Below are 18,087 nucleotides of genomic sequence, written 5' to 3' on the forward strand. Positions count from 1 at the left end.
ACGCGACATTGACAAATGTGCATATTTCTGTTGAAATTATATGGGCACAAGCGCATATCTGTGTGCGTATGTCTGTGTGTGTGATCCATGGCCAACCAACTGGCGAACTGGGCAACCAAACAACCGACCAACCAACCAACCAACCAGCCGACCAACCAGGCAGCCAAGTGGCTCTGCAAATTATTGGCTACAATAGTGCTTCAAATTGGGCAATTTATTGCTTTATTGCTTTTACGTGTTTCGTCTGCGGCTTCGTTGCATTTTTTTGCAGTCTCAACGAGTGTTTTTCCCCTTTTTTCTCTCTCCTGGGCTTCTCTCAATTGCACTTACTCATTACGTCAGATTGTTACCGTTGTTGTTGTTGATTTTTTGTATAATTGCAAATTTAATCATTTGCATGACATCAAATTGCAAGTCGAGAGCCACGGTTGAAGTGGTAGCTGAAACTTCAATCTGACTCAAAAGTGCCATGAGTGCCATAATTGTCTTTCAGCCTGTCAGCAGGTTGTCAATTTGTCAATTGCTTGACCATTAAATCACACAAAAGGTGGAAAACGAGTCTTGAGATGGAGACAAGTTAATAGCGCGTTAAGGAAATGAGAATGAAAATCGTTTTTGGTCTCTACTACTAAAAGGGTAGAAGGGTATTATAATTTTCTGGAAAAAAGAGTCATCACCGACCCAATAAATTAAGGTGCTGCATTTAAAATACGTAGCACTACTCTTTTTTATTATTCACTTCCGTTTATAAAATAAAAAGAAAGGAAATTCGATTGCTTCATATTAAGAAATAATTCCCATCATAGTTCACCAGATTCAAACTTCCAACTCAACTCGATTTTCATAGAGACCGATTGGAAAAGTTCCTCAGTCAGTTCAGTATATTCAGTGTATTTAAATGCTTAGCGCTTAATATTTTTAAAACACAGTTTTTTTTTTTGTAACCTTTCGAAAAATTGTTAAAATTAAAGTGCAACTATTTAATACATATATCTATATTGTTGGAGAGCGTATTCTAAATCAGAAAAGATATATAAAAAAACGATTAAAATGGCAAAATCACAGGCCACAGTTTATAGTAAATCCGCCTTGAATTTACTTCGAATGAGTCGCATTGCATCCAAGGCACCAGGTGCCAGATACATGCAGATGCGGACCAAATGCGATAGCATGAATGGCGTCGTAATCGGGCTATACCTGAAGTCAGGCGAGAAAGATCCCCAGCTGACGTCGGGCGGTGAGAAATTTGACGATCGTGTGAGTGGAAAAATATCAGAATTGGTGCGGGAGTCGGGTATGACCGGAGAGTTGGGCAAAGGACGAATGTTTAGCAATGTGGACAAAGAGTTCTCAAGTGTGGCCGTCATTGGCGTAGGTCCACAGAACGCAGGTTTCGATGAGGAGGAAAACATCGATCTGGGCATGGAGAATACACGTATTGCGGCCGCAGCTGGCGCTCGATTCCTGCAGTTGCATGGCTGCAAAATAGTCTACGTAGATGGCATGGAGTACCCCGAACAGGCAGCCGAGGGAGCAGCCTTGGCCGTGTGGCGTTACAACACCAACAAATTGAAAAACAAGCGCCACTCTATACCCAAAGTGGAACTGTATGGCACGGAAGGTGTCGATGCCTGGACGCGAGGACTCTTCAAGGCAGAGTCGCAGAACTTGGCGCGTCGTTTGTCGGACACGCCAAGCAACCACATGACGCCCACAATCTTTGCTCAGGCCACCATTGATGCCCTGTGTCCCTGTGGTGTATCAGTCGAGGTGCGCACCATGGACTGGATCGAAGCGCAAGGCCTCAATTCGTTTTTGATGGTGGCCAAAGGCTCATGTGAGCCACCAGTTCTCCTCGAGATCAACTACGTAGGTGCCTCCCCGGAAGACAAAGCCATCACGCTGCTGGGAAAAGGTCTGACCTTCAATAGTGGGGGGTTGTGCCTGAAGGAGAAAAACGGTATGGACAAGAACCGTGCCTCGGTGAGTGGAGCCGCAACTGTTGTGGCTGCCATTCGAGCGGCGGCAGCTTTGTCGCTGCCCATCAATGTGTCCGCTGTGCTCCCTCTTTGCGAGAACATGCCATCGGGCATGGCTGTCAAGCCGGGCGATGTGATCACCCTAATGAATGGCACAACGTTGGGTGTCAAGAACACTGCTCTGGCTGGCATTGCAATGATGGCCGATCCCCTTTTGTATGCCCAGAGTGCAAAGAAACCCTCGACGCTGGTAGATATTGGCACATACGCCAGGGGAGTGAAATTCGGACTGGGTGCAGCAGCCACGGGCGTGTGGACCAATCGGACCACACTGTGGAAGCAGTTCAAGAAAGCGGGCTCCCTCACGGGTGATCGCATGTGGCGCATGCCACTCTGGAAGCACTTCAAGCAACTCGTCGGACCCAGCATGACCTACGATCTGTGCAATCAAGGCAAAGGACCCGCCTCCTCTTGCCTGGGCGCCGCAGTGCTCCAATCGCTTGTCAACTGCGCGGACTTTGCGCATATTGACTCTAAGGGCACCGGAATGTTGTGTGGACACGGTACGCCACTTTATCTTCTGGAGGGTCGCATGAGCGGTCGACCAACTCGCACCATTATTCAGTTCCTCCACCAGATGGCCCTGAAGTGACTTTTTAGTGTATTAGATTTGTGTACGAAATTGTTTGTAGAGATTTGTCAGATTTTGGTTTTGAGTGTCTTTTCGTTTTCGTAATCGTCCCAGTTTATGTCTTATAATGGATGATTTTTAAAGGGTATGATTTTCACTTGCTATTTACTTATGTAATAATAATAACCTACGTACGATGTTTAAGAAATCTCTGAATATTAATTACATACAAAGAATAAATAAGAATGTAAAATGTAATCTTCAGTACATTGTAATAATACCTAATTGATAATTTCAATAGTAAATATGATTTTGTTCCCTTGTTCAGTTTAAATAGTTGTAAAAATGTGTAGCACGAATTTGTGCAATTTGAAATTTGCAAATAAAATTTTCAAGATAAGCAAAATTTAATATTAATTCCAATGAGAACAACAATAAAATAATATGCTTAATAAAACTTTTATTTGCGAAGTTGCTCAGATGATCACAGAGGAAGTTACAAGATGAGCTATAGATATTATTTGAACAATCCAGTTGATGAATTATAAAACACTTACAAATTGGGAGTCTTTAAAAAGCTTGCGTAAACTGCTAGAGCTTTTTTTAACAACTTGTATTTTTTCTTGAATTTAATAGCTTAAATAGTTCAAATAGTTTATTATTACACACTATAATTGCATATACTTATTTAGTTAAGTCATAAAAATATTTTTTAACAATACATATTTTTATAATTTCTGCATTGATTTTTGTCTTAAATATTGTCGCTGCAAATTCTTTTCTTCTTAAGATTGATGGGACAGTTGTGAAAACTAAAGTATTTATAAAATACTTGTTTATTGCACATAGTTAAGGCTTATCAACAGTCGCTTTTTGCCCGGTCGGCAACTAATTGTTTTGGTCCCCACATTACGAACCTTTGTCAAGTGCTATGCGTGTTGCCTACAAAAATCGCGTGAGTCGGGGTTATGGATATGGATCCTAGTAGGGATCGGACGGGGTGTATGTGTGTGTACATAGGAGTCGACAGCCGCAAGTCAGTTAGGCTCGCACTCGCCTGACATGTTTTATTTATGCGTACAACTTGTGCATAAGTAATGAGCATAAAGGGACACAGGATCGGAGCACAGGAGTTCTCCTTCTGCTCGCCTGAAGAGAACCGCAAGTCGTGCGAATGGAAATTAACCACAAATGCGCCTAAAAGCATACACATCTGTGTCCTGTGTTCTACGTTCTACGTTGTACGTTCTGTGTCCTTGTGTCTTTGGAATGCCAAATTGTTTTGGCCCAATGTAGATTTTAAATGAATTGTGCCAACGTGTTTTCATTACGTTTGCGATTGCGATTGCGTTAACATTTACGTAACTTTGACTAGATTTCATTTCGTTTCATTTGGCGTTTTTATTGCCAACGTCAGCTGCGTTGAGTTCGAACAGGGGGCGAGTCGATAAGAGAGCAAAAGAGCGAGAAGGAGAATTCAAAGTGGGGGAGTTTGTTTGGGAAGGCGGCTTGTTTGTTGCTTAATTGGAAGGAAATTAAAAAATAAACAAGCAAAGCTAAAAGTAAATACTACACGTTTGCGATTACCTGGAACTGGACCGTGGGCCGCAGGACCTGCACCACTCCAACAGCAATCTCTCCTTCATCCTCTCCTCCATCGCAACAACCACTTGGAGTACAGGAGTTGAGGCCAAGGGCTGTTTGGAATTTAATTTTCATTTCGTTGCCTCTGCCTCTGCGTTAATTTCATCTTCGTCTTCTACTTTTCCTCTGCCCTTCATCCATTCTTTCCATTACCTTCTCCCTCGTTTTTTTTTTTGTTGTAATGTGGACAGCATTTTGGCTCTTAGCTGTGCAAATAGATTTCAAGTTGTTTTGTTGATTTTGGACTTCTTCCTACACTGCGCCACTAAAAATAAATATAAAAAAAACGAAAAGGAAAACTTGCAATTGTTGTGCCACAATATTTGCCTTGAATTAATTAAAAGTCATTGACGCTTATCAATTGCCAACTGCTTGAACAACCGGCTAATTGGATGTGGAAGCTGGCATATCGTAATGCTTCGATATATTGCAAATTGTCGCCCCCCAGTCAATGATATTGGCGCATTAGTCATTCAGCGCAACAGCGAGAGTTGTGTAAACAAAACGGATTCTCTATTCAAATTTCGAGCTGGTCGCATGGAAATTGTCAAGTGGCATCCAATGATTCCCTGCTCCCAGCTCCCAGCTTGGCACGTGATGCGTGATCCGTGAATGCGTGAACGGGGTTGAATGTTGGTTGGAATGTCCATCGTAGGTGCACCAACAATAATCGTAGTAACTGAATCGTGATGTTGCTGCTGCTGCTGTTGCTGCTGTTGCTGCTGATGTTGGTGTGCTGGCATAACTAATAAGACACTTATTATGCTGTGGGGGTCTTGTAACGTTATACCAGTTTAACGATATCACGTACATACGTTAACTAACGCTAACTACGTCGTTAAGTGTGTTGCGGTGCCTTTGCTCCTGTCTAGTTACTGAATGTGAAGGACACGTTGTGAGTCTTGGTGTGTGTGTGTGTGTGGCAGAAGTGGAGGTGGCAGCAGCAGCAGCCTCGACCTGGACTAATCAAGGCAACGCCGAGTAGCAGGCAGCAGGCAACAGGAACTGGAGCAGCAGGAGCTCTCTTCTGCGGCGCCATGCTGCGTGGACAACGTGTAAGCAATGAGGCACTCAGCTGAAATTTACATTTTGCTGGCAGCCAACTACAACTACAACTACAAGGCAGCTAAGGGTGAGCCCGTTGGGTTGGCATTTACCCCTTTTTGTTGTTTTAATAACCACGATCACGTCGCATTAAAAGCACACAAACACACACAGTGGGGCCGTGAGGCTTAGTTAAACGCTGCTAATTAGGCTTTTCTCCACATAACTTAGGCCCAGAAGTAGCCTATTAAAAACTGCCTCAAATATTTGCGCAGCCATAAAAAGCGTTAATCAGGCAGGCAGCCAGGTGAGCCGGGCAAACAAAGAGAATAATACACTAAAAACACGGCACACAGCACAACACACACGCAAACTAACAAACATACTTACTACATATTACTTTGGTGGCCAAAATAATCCCGGGTAATGCCACAAACGACGGTAGTAAAAAATGTTAACAACCAGTCAAGTGCTTATGGCCATAACCAAGTCTCTATGGCGGCATCTTGAGGCCAAACAAAGGCTTTTAATTATGCCTGGAGTGCTGCCAAAAAACAATGCCACACACAACAATCTGAAAGCATTTGCCAAAAAATCTATTTCAATTGGAAATTGCCAGTGACAACTCTTGCAACATGCAACTCTCCTTCTCTCTGTGTGTGGTTGCAAAACAATAAACATAATGGCCATATTTTATATTTCCGACAATGCGACGAGAGTGCAACAAGAAACAGCGGGCAATTGTCAACAAGGCAGCACATAAAACTTAAAACTATAAGCCAAAACTCTGTCTCTATCGCTGTCGCTGTCGCTGTCTGTCTGACTGTCTTTGTCTCTAAACATTTTTGGCATTGAATTCAGACTGAGAGTTTTGCGTTTCGAAATTGGGCTGCCAAATGGCGGCTGCCTTGAATATTGGCTGACATTACGATAACGATTGTGCTTTAAACACAATTTTTGGGCACTCAGCTCAACTCAACTCAACTCAGCTCAGCTCAGGCTCATGAATAATCCTTTTTAGCCTAATCACAAAACATCCTTTGAATCTGCCATCGAAATATGCAAATATCCTGAAAACGAAAACTGTCCCAAAAGGTAAATTAACTGTCGTCCTTTCAAAGTGTTTTTGTCACCTATGAAATCGATTAAGGCAATATGCTAATTCGAGCTTACAAAACGCACTTTACGTTGCTCATCAAGGAGTTTGGCTCCAAATTGAATTTATATGGCTTGTTAAAAGACCAAAACTTTTCCTCCTTCCCCTCCCACCCATCCTTTTGAAATTGCAAATAAAAATAAAAATACAAATAAAACAAAGCCCGATTGTTGTTTCTCTTATTTTAACGAATCCATTGTTCTAGTGCCCTCGATGCGTTGCGTTCGGCTTAAAGCTTATAACAAACTATCAAACTTGAATTAAATGCAAACACTCGCACTCACACTCGCACTTTTAGGTGTGTAGGAAATGTGCTTTGTATAATTATGCAAATGTGTTTTGATTGTGAAAATTGTGCAGCGAAATGGAGGGGGATGGAGGAGAAAAGCGTGGAGAGGGCCAACAAGTAGGCAACACTTTCAAATGCGCCACTTTGAATGCCCAAAAACAACACATTTGCATAATTATGCAATCTACTAGGCCAGCTGACACACCCACACCTATCTCACACACACACACTCAGACACACACACACTCAGATATCGTAACGCAACGCTTTTGGCCAAAGTGAAATTTTTGGCTAATTCACCGCAAAGTTTCGGCCACTCTCAGCAAAAGTTTCGATATTTCGCTTAGCTTTTTGCACCAAAATTTATTGCTTGAGCTTTCCAAACAAAATTTGCATATGTAGCACAGAAAGCACCATCATCATGCAACACACACCTTGCACCCTGCAACACCCGCTTCGCTTTCACTTGGTTTTTGAAAATTTAACCGCAAATTTAATGCGAACACAGTTCGAACATGCAATGTAAAATTACATTCAAATATATAATAAACTCTAAACTCATTGTTTCTTGTTGAGACCAGCGAGAAGTTTTGAGATTTCTTTCTGCATCGTCACAGCCTGATTGGCCAACAACTTGGCCAACATCGAGTGCTTCTCAATGGTGGCCACCAGTTTCTGCTCGTCGGCCTCCAAAGTACTTTGAGCACGATGTGCGAGTTTCTTAGCGGAAGCTAAAGCACTGTAGGCCTGACTTAGAGCCAGATTGATTTGCTTTTCTGCCGTCTCATAGGCATGTTGCAGCACTTCAATTTGGCCAGCATTCTCTCTGTGCACCTGCTCAATGCTCCGCTTGGCATCCGACAGCAGTTGAGCAGCTCCTGTGGCCATTTTGAACATGTTCTTGGCAATCTCTTCGGGATCTCCTTGCGCTTTCTGTTGCTTACCCAGCTGTTTAGCATCTGACGAAGATTTGAACTCGTTGCTGCCTTCATCTGAAAGCTCCGATTTGGGAACTGTGGAACTTTTAGTCTTAAACAATTGTTTCTCCAATGCAGCTGCAATTATTTCATTTTGTGAGACTTGCTTCGGTTGCACAGCTGGTTCAGTTTTGTGATCAGAAATCTCAATCTTTTTGCCATCAGACGCTTGAACCTTATTCTTATCGAATGCCTCAACTTTATTCTGCTCAGTGTCAATCTTTGTCGGTCTTTTTGATCCCAAAAATATCTCATTCTCAGCTGTGAGACACTCATGATGCATTCCTATTATGGTATTGTCATCACCTGAAGTTGGAGTTGAAGCATTTACAACACTTGTTGGTTGCTCAGCATTTGCTGCAGGTTTTAGTGTTGTATCAAGCGAAGCTTTCTCATCTGGTTTACACTTGTTCTCCTCTTTTTTGGGCTTCTTGCATTCATCTTCGCTCTGCTTTGCTAACAACTTGGCATCGTCTTGTGTTGCGGCTTCTTTACACGACTTTTCTTCCTCTGCACTCAGTCTGCTAGCTTTCTTTTTCTCCTGATATTTCTGGTAACAAACTGAATCGACATCTTCGGTTTTCTTTTTTTCCTCATATTTCTGGCAAATATTATCGGCATCTTCCTTGCTTTTCTTTTCCTCATATTTCTGGCAAATTGTTTCAATTTCTTCATTTTTATCCTGACATTTCTGGGAGCAGACTGTTTCACCTTCCTCCTTACATACTGTACCCTTGCCCTTTGCCTCTCTCGTCTTTTGCTTAGAAATCTGTTCGTCCGGATCCGTTTCTCCTTCGATGGTCAAGTCAACGTGTTGTTCTTTAACATCAGCCTTGGCCATTTCCTCACCTCGAATTATGGTCTTATTGCAAATTTCAGGTGAAGCAACGTCTCTAACCGCTTTTCCATCAAGAGTCTTAACTGCATTTGCGGATTCTTTCTTCTTTCTTTCTGCTTCAGCATCCTTCGCCACCTGTCTTCGCTTAGCTTCCCATTTCTCCCACAAATTCTGCAGCACAACGATTGCTTTAGATCCTAATTCCTTGACTAATTCAATTCCTTTAGAAGCTAATTCTGTGACCTTTTCTGTAATCTGGCTTTCGGTTGATTCTTTCGGTTCAACTTGCACAGCTTGTACTTTTCCTTTCTCTGGTTCTTTAGGAGAATCAGCTGGCTTCTTACTATCCACTTCCTTTCCCTTATTCGGCTTCTCACTGCCAGCAGGAGCATCTGTTGGAGGTGGCTTTTTAGGATCAGATTTATCTTTCTGTGGTTCCTTTTTCGCCTCCTCTTCATGAACATGCTCCACGTTGGGTAAATTCTCCTCGACAGTGTGCGGCCAGAAAGTAGGTTTATTTATAAAATCGGGCGCCTCATTGGGATGGGCAAAACAAAACTCCTCCATGGTCATTTCGGAATAGGGTTTCATGCATTTCAGCTCATCCATTTTCAGCTGTAGAAGTTTGATACGTTCATTGGATGCCTCCTTGAATTTCTTAACTTCCAATTTCACTTCTTCCGTTTGCTTTTCCAATTCGCCAAAGTATTTGGAAAAATCAATCATGGAATGACGATTCGAAAACATGCTGTCGACATTATCGTATTTCTTCTCGAAATCCGTCACCCAATCAACCATTTCTTTTCGCACATTCGTCTTGTAATATTTCCAATCGATAGTTGGCATTTTATCTGGATATTTGCGCACACGACTTTGCAAAGAAGTTGGAATACATTAAAACTGCATTGAGTATAGAAAGAACTAACTTACTCTACGTATTCATTGTGTTTGTTGGAAAACTCTATTAAATTTTTGCGCTGACCCGGAGGAACTCGCTGGAAAAGCTCTGCAATCTTGTCCGCTGAGCATCCCTTGATCTTGGTGCCTTTCCTGAAACACTTAATAAAATCCTCCCACATACTCATGTTGATAAAAAATAAACTATATATAAATATCTATTTGTATTATTACGTGTGTGTTTTAATGTAAATTTCTGTTGAATTAACTAAAATTCATGAATATTTTTATGTGCGTGTGTTTTGTAATTCAAGTCAGTTAAGTCTAGGGTATGTTGACGTTAGCCAAATGGGCCATTAAACCTAAAATTTTGAGCACTTCCAACTCAATGAGTCAGGCAATAAAAACTGGCAGTTACGAGTTTATACGATCTAAAAATTGCATATTCATGCATTTTCAATTAAATCAAAGTCAGGCGCAGCACCAACAGCAGCAGCAGCAGCAACAACTAAACAGTTGAAAAACTGACAATAAAATCGAAAATTAATTCCATGTCACAGGCAACGCAACTCCTTGGTCCATCCCCCTTCCTCCGATGCTATGGCTCGTGTTTCATCTTCAGATTCAGCCAAAGTTAAATGTAATTGCATAAGCAGTGTGAGGAGCCAAAGGGGTGTTGTTGAGTAGAGGAAAGTGGAAGGAGGTTGGACATGTAATCGAACGAAATGAAAGTCATAGCATCGAAGTAGCAGACACCCAGACACCCTCTGGGCACAATGTGCACTGCCAGCTTGCTAGCTCAGTATGACAGACAGGCGACCATAGGAGCACCACCTTCTCAACTCTCCACACACAAAATGCTCCAAAGTGACAATCGCAATTTATAACGCAACGAAAATGGGCTAATGCCAATTCTCCAGGTAATTGTCGGTATCGGAGCAGTTAGCAGGGGTGCGAGATGCAGGAGATGCGAGAGTTGTGTGAGATGCTCAACAACCCTTGACAGCCCAAACATCCAAACGTCCTTTTGCCAGCCTGCCAGCAAATATGGAACGTTGTGGCAACGAAACAGCTGGCGAGCGAGCGCAGCGTCTGCGCAGTTTCAGATTCGCATAAAACCCTTGAATTGGACTCGGCTGTCAGTTTGACAGTTGCCAGTTGCCAAAGGCCGCTTCCCACCCCCGTCCAAAGGGACGTGAATCACATTGAAACAGCTGCGCTGTGTTCTCACTGTGCTCTCTCTCTCAGGAGAGCAGCTGCCCAATAGGACGAAACGTTGCGGAATGGAACAGCACACGCAATGAGAGCGCATCGACTTCTCCGTCTGTCATCGAAATTCGTACGGTTGTGGATTTTTCGTGTATATTGTTTTTATGCTAAAAACCCAGTTAAACATTAAGTAAATCAATGCAGTTAATCAATGAATTAGTGCACTTTGTGTAGACTATGAAATTAACTTAAGAAAAGTGCTACTAGTGCCTTAAATCAAAGTGCAGAACTCAGAAACAAAAGCAGAGAGACGCTCGGCGCGCTCAACGCGTCTCTTTGTGGCCCTTCTATTTGTGTATTATACCAAATTGTGTTTACATTTTTTCTGCGCTGCCAAAACATTCAATGAAATATGCTACACTTTAACTGCATAGCTGCATTTGTTAATAAACAAAAGGGATTTTAACTGTGCTCCTTATTTGAGTAAGTATCAGTGTCGTAATACAGATAATTTATACATTTGGATGTGAGCAAATGCTGCATAAATATTCCCTTTGTATGTGTGTACACACACTTGAGCATGAGAGTGTATATGTAACTGTGAATGTTTGTGTATGTGTGGGTACACTAGTGTGCTGCTATTGCCAAGCATAAATAAATGGAGTATGCAAGATTGACTTGTATGAAGGTATTTCCATCAAAGGTTGCCATCAATATTAGCTTTTCATATATTTGGAAAATAAGAGACTTCAATATAGTCTCTGAACATTTTCCAACATTTTTCCTTGCTTACTATATTTGTATATGTCTGGGTATTCGCAATTACGTTCTATGTCAAACATCTGACTTTGCAATATGTTCTATTATTCCTTGCCTTGCAAATATAAAGAAATATTAAAAAGGTCTGTGATATAAATATTTTTTCTTAACTAATAAATTAATAATAACAATTTCTTCCACAAAATTATATTCATGTATTTATTTATCATTATTTTTAACTTTGAACTAAGTTCTAGAGTACAATGTGCATCTGAAGTATCAGAGTTCCTCAGGCTGTTTAATTTTTTAATTTTAATTTTGCACCTATTGGTATTATTCGAATTATGCCGAATATATTTTTTAATTCGTAAATTAAATTCTCTTGAATTCTCTATATTACTTTTATTTAAATTTTAATACTAACATAAACAATAGTTCGAATATCGTGTTATAATCAAAAAGGTGTTTCTAAATTAAAATTTTTTTGAAATATATAAGGGATATATTCAAGTGTCCATATTTAAAGAGAAAAGAAAAGTAAATATCTATTTGGTTTTGTACTTAAGCAGATTAACATACCGATAAACAAAAAACAAAGGAAGCAAATCAACTTAAATTTGTCTTGCAAAAACCTCAGTGTAAACGGTCTATTAATGTGTTTGTATTGTATTGGAATGGTAAATTTAAACAATGCAAAATAATGCTTTATCCCCCTTTGGACGATAATACAAATGTATTTATGTTAATATGGTTTAAACGGCTGACCTAAAAATGAGTTCTTGACACTTTATGTTTTAGCTTCTTTATTTACTAATGTAGGTACTTGTTTATATTTATGCTTTTCACTGCAGAATTTATGTAGACATATAAATTTTCTTTATAAAATATATATAGTAAAATAAATAAACTCATAAAGAAGAGAAATTTTAGGTTTATTAGGTATGCGATGTGCCAGTTATTTTCAGGCAGGCTCTCGTTCCTTACAACTCTGATTGTCTGTGCCGTTTTAGTCCTTTTTTGTGGAACAAATGAAAGTGTAAAATTTACACAGAAACTTAATGAAATGCATTAAAATTCCGACCGCCTAAATGAAATGAAATTGTACAAATAAACTAATTGCCTTGAAGGATACTTTACAACTTTGGTCAGTGGCAGCAACAGCAGCAACAGCAGCAACAGTAACAGAGCGGAGAACAGTGGCGAGTTTTAGGTATGAGTTGAGAGTAAGTGCCACTAAAACGTCAGCAGCTGTTGTTGCTTTTTTGGCTGTTGTTTTGTTATTTTGTTATTTTGCTGGCCGGAAGCAAACGCAGAGCGCAGACTGCGGAATAAATACAATTTGCGGCAAGCGGATAATGTGCAAAAATAAATTTCCACAGCGGCTGATGGCTTAGAATTTTAATGTAATTTATTTTGTGGAAACAAACAGCGTAGAGCGAGAGCAAGAGACTGAGAGAGAGTGAGAGAGAAAGAATGGGGCCAGTACAGTAAATAAAGTATGACCAACATAAAAATTTATGCGTTCAAATTGAAAATACGCCAACACTCGAGATTCCCTGCTCCTAATGCTGATGTTGATGCTGATGCTGTTGATGTACTTGTCCAGAAAGAGAGAGAAAGATATATGGAGTAGGACTAATCGAGTTTGTGGATCGCTTCGTTAAGCCTTTCACGCTCGTCCAAAAACTTTAAAGTGCGCAATTTAAATGAGCATTTTGCTTGAGGCCCTCAGGCGTGGCATGCAACGTTGGCAGACTAACCAAGTAGTCACACTCACTCACTCTGGTTGCTGCCACACTATTTATGAGACACACACACACACACACAGAAGAGTCAGGGGCAAGAGGACAGTGCTGGGTGGCTGGCGTTTTTCCTTAGTCCGCCCCTTGCTTGGCTGCCAAGTGATTTTATGCTAATATTATGGGTCATTGGGATTTGCGCACAGCAAAGTGCTTGTTAAACATTTCATTAGACTTAGTGTAAATACCCGCGGTTAACAGGCGCTCGTAAAACTTGCCACACACAAACACACACACATACACACAATCTTACACTCACACACACACACGTGGTTTTGGAGCGTTTTACATTCGATATTAGCGAAAGTTTCTAGCTGAACACTTTGTGAAAATGTGAAAATGAAAGTGGCTTTTATGGGGCGGCTTTGTGTTATACTTTGCATTGGCATATGGCAAGCCAAGCCAGCCCCGCAAAATAAAGCTCAAATTCAATCAATATTCTACAGCAAAGTATGTGTAGTGCATGTGTATGTGTGTATGTGTAATTACTCAGCATATGCCAGCAAAAGATGTTCGAAAAAATCGAAAATATATTTATCAAAATCCCAAAGCCTGACCCTCGCAACGACATCAGCAAAATGGAAAGCCAATCTTCCACTGCTGGCCCAAAAAATTTCTCTCACTTTCACTAAACAACATACTTCTAAATATACTACATACGAGAGTAGAGAGAGAGTATATGTGCTGTATTTTCGGTGCTCGGTTATCCTGCGATAATGCCAAATCATGTCAGTCGCACATGTGGCCACATTACGTTTATTAAAATCGTGTCCGCTGACGCTGACAGAGTCAAAATGCGTTTTTGATCAACTGCCGCGTCACTGGAAACTGTAACACGAATGGGAAATATGCTATTTATACGACTGACAGATACCCTGTAAGAGTTCACCATCTAGATGCTGTAATAAATGATATTTCTGTCACTGATTGATGTTGTTAAAAAGTATGTAAACTGTTTCCAAACTGTTGCTTGCTTTGGCAAGCTTCTTTTTTTTGCTGTTCTTCTGTCCATAAATACTCTGTTTATTTTTTTGCCGCCCACGCTTGGTGACATTTCTGACATTTTGGGCACAAAGCCAAAGAGATTGGCTTTAAAAATGCAGTCAGAGTATATTTCATATTATATATGTACTCTATAGGGTATTTTAGAGCGTTGACAAATGATTTGCGTTCATCTAAATTTTAGATTTCGCTTCGGCTGCATGAAAAATGGACAAATGGGCGTCAGTTTAAAGCGTTAAATTTACGTTGCGGCCGCGTAGCCAAGTGAGTGTCTGCAATAATTGGAAAATTTTCATTTGTCCTTTTGCCCTTGCGAATGACATAAGGCCAAGCAGGCCACTCGGCGAGACAGAGAGAAAAAGCGAGTGAGAGACAGAGAGAGAGTCAGAGTGGGACAGAAGAAAAAGCAGCTGTAGGCGCATTTGCCATCTGTCACTCTGGCACTTGTGATGAATGTGTTTGACGTGTAGCCCCAGCGCGCCCACGAGCATCGCTAACGGTGATGTTGCCCGTTGTCCACCGTCCACCGTCCTCCCTTTCCCGCTGACTGTTACCATTACCAACCAGTCCCAGTTCAGTTCGCATAGCCATCGCCACGATGATGAAACGCACCGCAGCGCCGCATGACGTTGCATACTTTGCGGCGCGCGGTCCTCTCTGTGAGTGATGTGCCCGGCTTGCCACCAAGAGCAACTGCAAAACGCGGACGCGGATGCGATTGCGTTGGCTACGGCCACGGTCACGGCGAACACGGTCTGATTTTGTGCACGTCAGACAAAACGAGACGACGCTGCCTGTCAATATAGTCAACGTTGAAAATATTAATGATTTGACTTCATCTTCGCCTGGCAAATTGTCCAACAAATGCGAGACGCGTCAACAAAACCGAGTCTCACCCTCTGATAGTATTTCTTAGGGGAACTTTCTGAAGAATTAATACTAAACATAATTATGAAGATGTTGGCCATTTTTGTTTACTAATTTTATAACTTATTCTCATTATAAATTGATGGATTGAATTTTCGGCAAATAATTGTAAATTATCATTAAATAAAAAAGATCATTATGAAAAGACTAAGAAACAATAAATTAAATGTGTTAAATTGATACAAAACATAATTATAAAGATGTTGGCAATGTGTTTTTTACTAAAGTTATTTACATTAGAAATTGATAGATTCGATTTTCCGCATCATCCAAATAATTTTCAACGTTTTCTTTTCATATTTAATAATGTTATCAAATGTAAAGAAAAAATATTAGAAACAATAAATTAAACGTATGGATAGTAATGTTTCTTGTTAGTATCAAAAACATATTTTCTATTTAATTTTAAATTATTCCATCGAAGAAATAAAACTTAACACATATTTGGTAATTATGTTTTTCCTAATTTTATAACCTATTCCGATTATATTTTAATTAAATGAATTAAATGAATATTCTACAACTTTTATATAATTTTTTCTTTATTTTCATTTTGTTTTTCTTAATTTTTTCAAAAATACTCCAGCATTTTTTAAATAAAATTCAGCAAGAATAACAAAACTTTAAAGGAATCACCAAACAAAGTAAAATCGAATTAATTCGTTTGAATTCCATTTACGTAGATTATAAGCTTCAAATTAATAAATACAAAGAGTTTATAGCTTACAATTTAAGTTTGATCAATTCTTATATTAATATAATATTATCTGATACGTTTACAGACAAATTCAACAGTAATCAAATTCATTTTTAAAGAATATTTTTTTATTAATAAATAGTTTGTTTCTAACAACTAACTTTCCAGTCAATTTACCATGCAAGTAAACGACTGGACAACTTCTAATAATAGTGTTATTTAGCTAATGGCAGAATCGTGATTGTTTTCTTAACGATATGTTCTTTTCTTTTGCAGCTGCAACTTAGCTGACAACACTATCGAAACAATCCAGAATACACAAGCATATGTATGAGGAGTAGTTACATAAGTACAACTACTTGCCTACTACATTAAAGAGTGTGTGCGAGAGAACAAACAGTGGCAGTCACCTGCGTGGCAGCAGCAGCAGCAGCAATGCAAACAACTCGACAAGTGCAACACCGGCAGCAACAGCAGCAGCCACAGCAACAACATGCCCAACATGTGTGGCAGCAACGCCAATGGCTGCTGTTGGCCAGTGTCCTTATGTTGACACTGTTCACGCGCACCATTCAAGGGATTACCGAGGAGCTGTCACCAGGTAAGTGTGTCCAAGTGTGATTACAAAAACAAATGCATCGAGTTCTCTTGCTTGTGCACAACAATGGGTTCGTGCTCTGTCCCGGGTTGCCATACATTGTTGCATTATAATCACACCCCACAAAGAAGTGTTTCACACCTGATTGGCCGAAGCCTTTTAGAAAAGCAAATGCGACATGATAAACATCGCACAACAAATATACATTTAGCTGTGTACAATGCAATTTTAAAGTGGGTCAGTAAGGAATAATTTTCTTAACAATATGTTTAGAGGTTTCTAAGCGAGCAACAAGAAATGTTTTTGTTGAATATATAAGACGAATTTCTGTATAGAAAGCATTTTAAGGAATCCATTGAATATTTGTACTCTATGATATACTATAATATTTGGAATGTACTAGTTAAAGCATATACCAAATATAGCATTTTGTATATTTAAGCGCATTAATTAGGTATATTTAAATGTAATAGTATATTCATACACCAAATGTAGTCATTAGTATATTTACATATGTTTTCACTACATTAATTTGCATTACATTTCAGTGCATTAATTTGGTATATTTCAAATTAAATAGTATAGCAATATTCCAAATATAGCCTTTGATATATTTTAGTATTGTTTCAGTGCATTAAGTCGGTATATTTCAAAAATAATACCGCATTGTGTTGCTTTTACATTATTATATTTTTGTATTGAAAATGTCGAGCACATGTAGCTTTCTTCATTGTTTTGTATTTATGTACTTGACTTACTATTTCCATAAATAACCCATAATTTGAAATCAAACATTGCGCTTGATTAATTATTTATTTCTATCAATAAGTTTGCCACTCTCATTGTCTGTCTCTGTGCGTCAATTTCTCTACCAATCACAAGGAAATTAATCGTATATCTAAAGTAACTTGATATTAGGAAATGTGCTTGATAATTGATGAGTTCAATTCCAAATAAGCAATTGGCTATTATACAAATGGAGCAATTAACCTGCAGCTATCTTTAAGCATAACTTTGCAGCAGTGAACGAACTTGGATATCCAATTAAATTACTCTTATTATACATTTATTTTAAGTAGACAGCTTTAGTGTGCAATGAACCTTTCTGCAAGTTCAAATCGAGCAAAGTTCGACTGTATAGAAATTTATAGTATATGTGCTTGTATCCGTCTATCTTGTTCGAATTGGGAGTCCACTTGTAAATTGAAAATGTTTTGCATTATTCATAAATAGCTGCAACAATTGCATTTGTAGACACTGAAATCGACTTGCAATTGCAGTCCATTGTTGCCTCAATGATAAGCTGAAGAGCTGTAGCTCCGTCTCTATCTATTGCATATATATTTGTCTTTATATCTGTCTCTGTTCGAAGCTCTGTTGTGTACGGCTTTCAATGTTAGAGCTCCGTTGCCTGGGAAACTTCAATCAGGTGGATGTTGCTCATTTGGCAGTGGCACAATAAATAAACAATGACAAAACAACGAACTCGAAGCAGCACAACATAAGTACATCAATATTAATTATGCAAATGAATGCTCGAGGCTCGCATTTGGACCCAGATTCAGAAACAGAGAAACTCACTACAAGGTCCAGTTTCAATTTTACGTTCTTGTTTCGAGTTGCAGAGTTGGAGAAGTGAAA

At 39.6% G+C, this 18,087-nt stretch overlaps 3 protein-coding genes across 3 annotated transcripts in view; 2 read left to right on the forward strand and 1 right to left on the reverse strand.

The window, feature by feature from the left end:
• The first annotated feature begins 881 nt into the window (after nt 1-881).
• On the forward strand, nt 882-2,868 carry LOC117570312 (cytosol aminopeptidase-like). The gene has a single exon (XM_034251854.2). The coding sequence runs from the start codon at nt 1,051-1,053 to the stop codon at nt 2,629-2,631; it is 1,581 nt and encodes a 526-aa protein (XP_034107745.1). The 5' UTR covers nt 882-1,050; the 3' UTR covers nt 2,632-2,868.
• A 4,345-nt stretch (nt 2,869-7,213) lies between these two features.
• LOC117567336 (DNA ligase 1) lies at nt 7,214-9,752 on the reverse strand. Its single transcript, XM_034247255.2, has 2 exons — nt 9,489-9,752; nt 7,214-9,429 (listed from the first exon to the last, which is right to left on the reverse strand). The coding sequence occupies exons 1-2, from the start codon at nt 9,641-9,643 to the stop codon at nt 7,302-7,304; spliced, it is 2,283 nt and encodes a 760-aa protein (XP_034103146.1). The 5' UTR covers nt 9,644-9,752; the 3' UTR covers nt 7,214-7,301.
• A 1,194-nt stretch (nt 9,753-10,946) lies between these two features.
• The window catches only part of LOC117567337 (semaphorin-2A), a 50,673-nt gene continuing 43,532 nt past the window's right edge, over nt 10,947-18,087 (forward strand). The window contains exons 1-2 of the mRNA XM_034247256.2: nt 10,947-11,147; nt 16,125-16,449. Coding sequence (XP_034103147.1) covers nt 16,284-16,449 — 166 coding nt within the window. The 5' untranslated portion in view covers nt 10,947-11,147; nt 16,125-16,283. The remainder of the gene's footprint in view (nt 11,148-16,124; nt 16,450-18,087) is intronic.

Source organism: Drosophila albomicans, chromosome 3 (genome assembly GCF_009650485.2).
Source record: "Drosophila albomicans strain 15112-1751.03 chromosome 3, ASM965048v2, whole genome shotgun sequence".
In the NCBI taxonomy this organism is placed as follows: Eukaryota; Metazoa; Arthropoda; class Insecta; order Diptera; family Drosophilidae; genus Drosophila; species Drosophila albomicans.

What these genes read in the sequence shown, in the direction of transcription:
- LOC117567336 (XM_034247255.2), bottom strand. Translation starts at nt 9,643, where the DNA reads ATGAGTATGTGGGAGGATTTTATTAAGTGTTTCAGGAAAGGCACCAAG. An exon ending in AAACACAATGAATACGTAGA is followed by an intron (nt 9,430 to 9,488) that starts GTAAGTTAGTTC and finishes TTCTTTGCAAAG; the next exon opens with TCGTGTGCGCAAATATCCAG.
- LOC117570312 (XM_034251854.2), top strand. Translation starts at nt 1,051, where the DNA reads ATGGCAAAATCACAGGCCACAGTTTATAGTAAATCCGCCTTGAATTTA.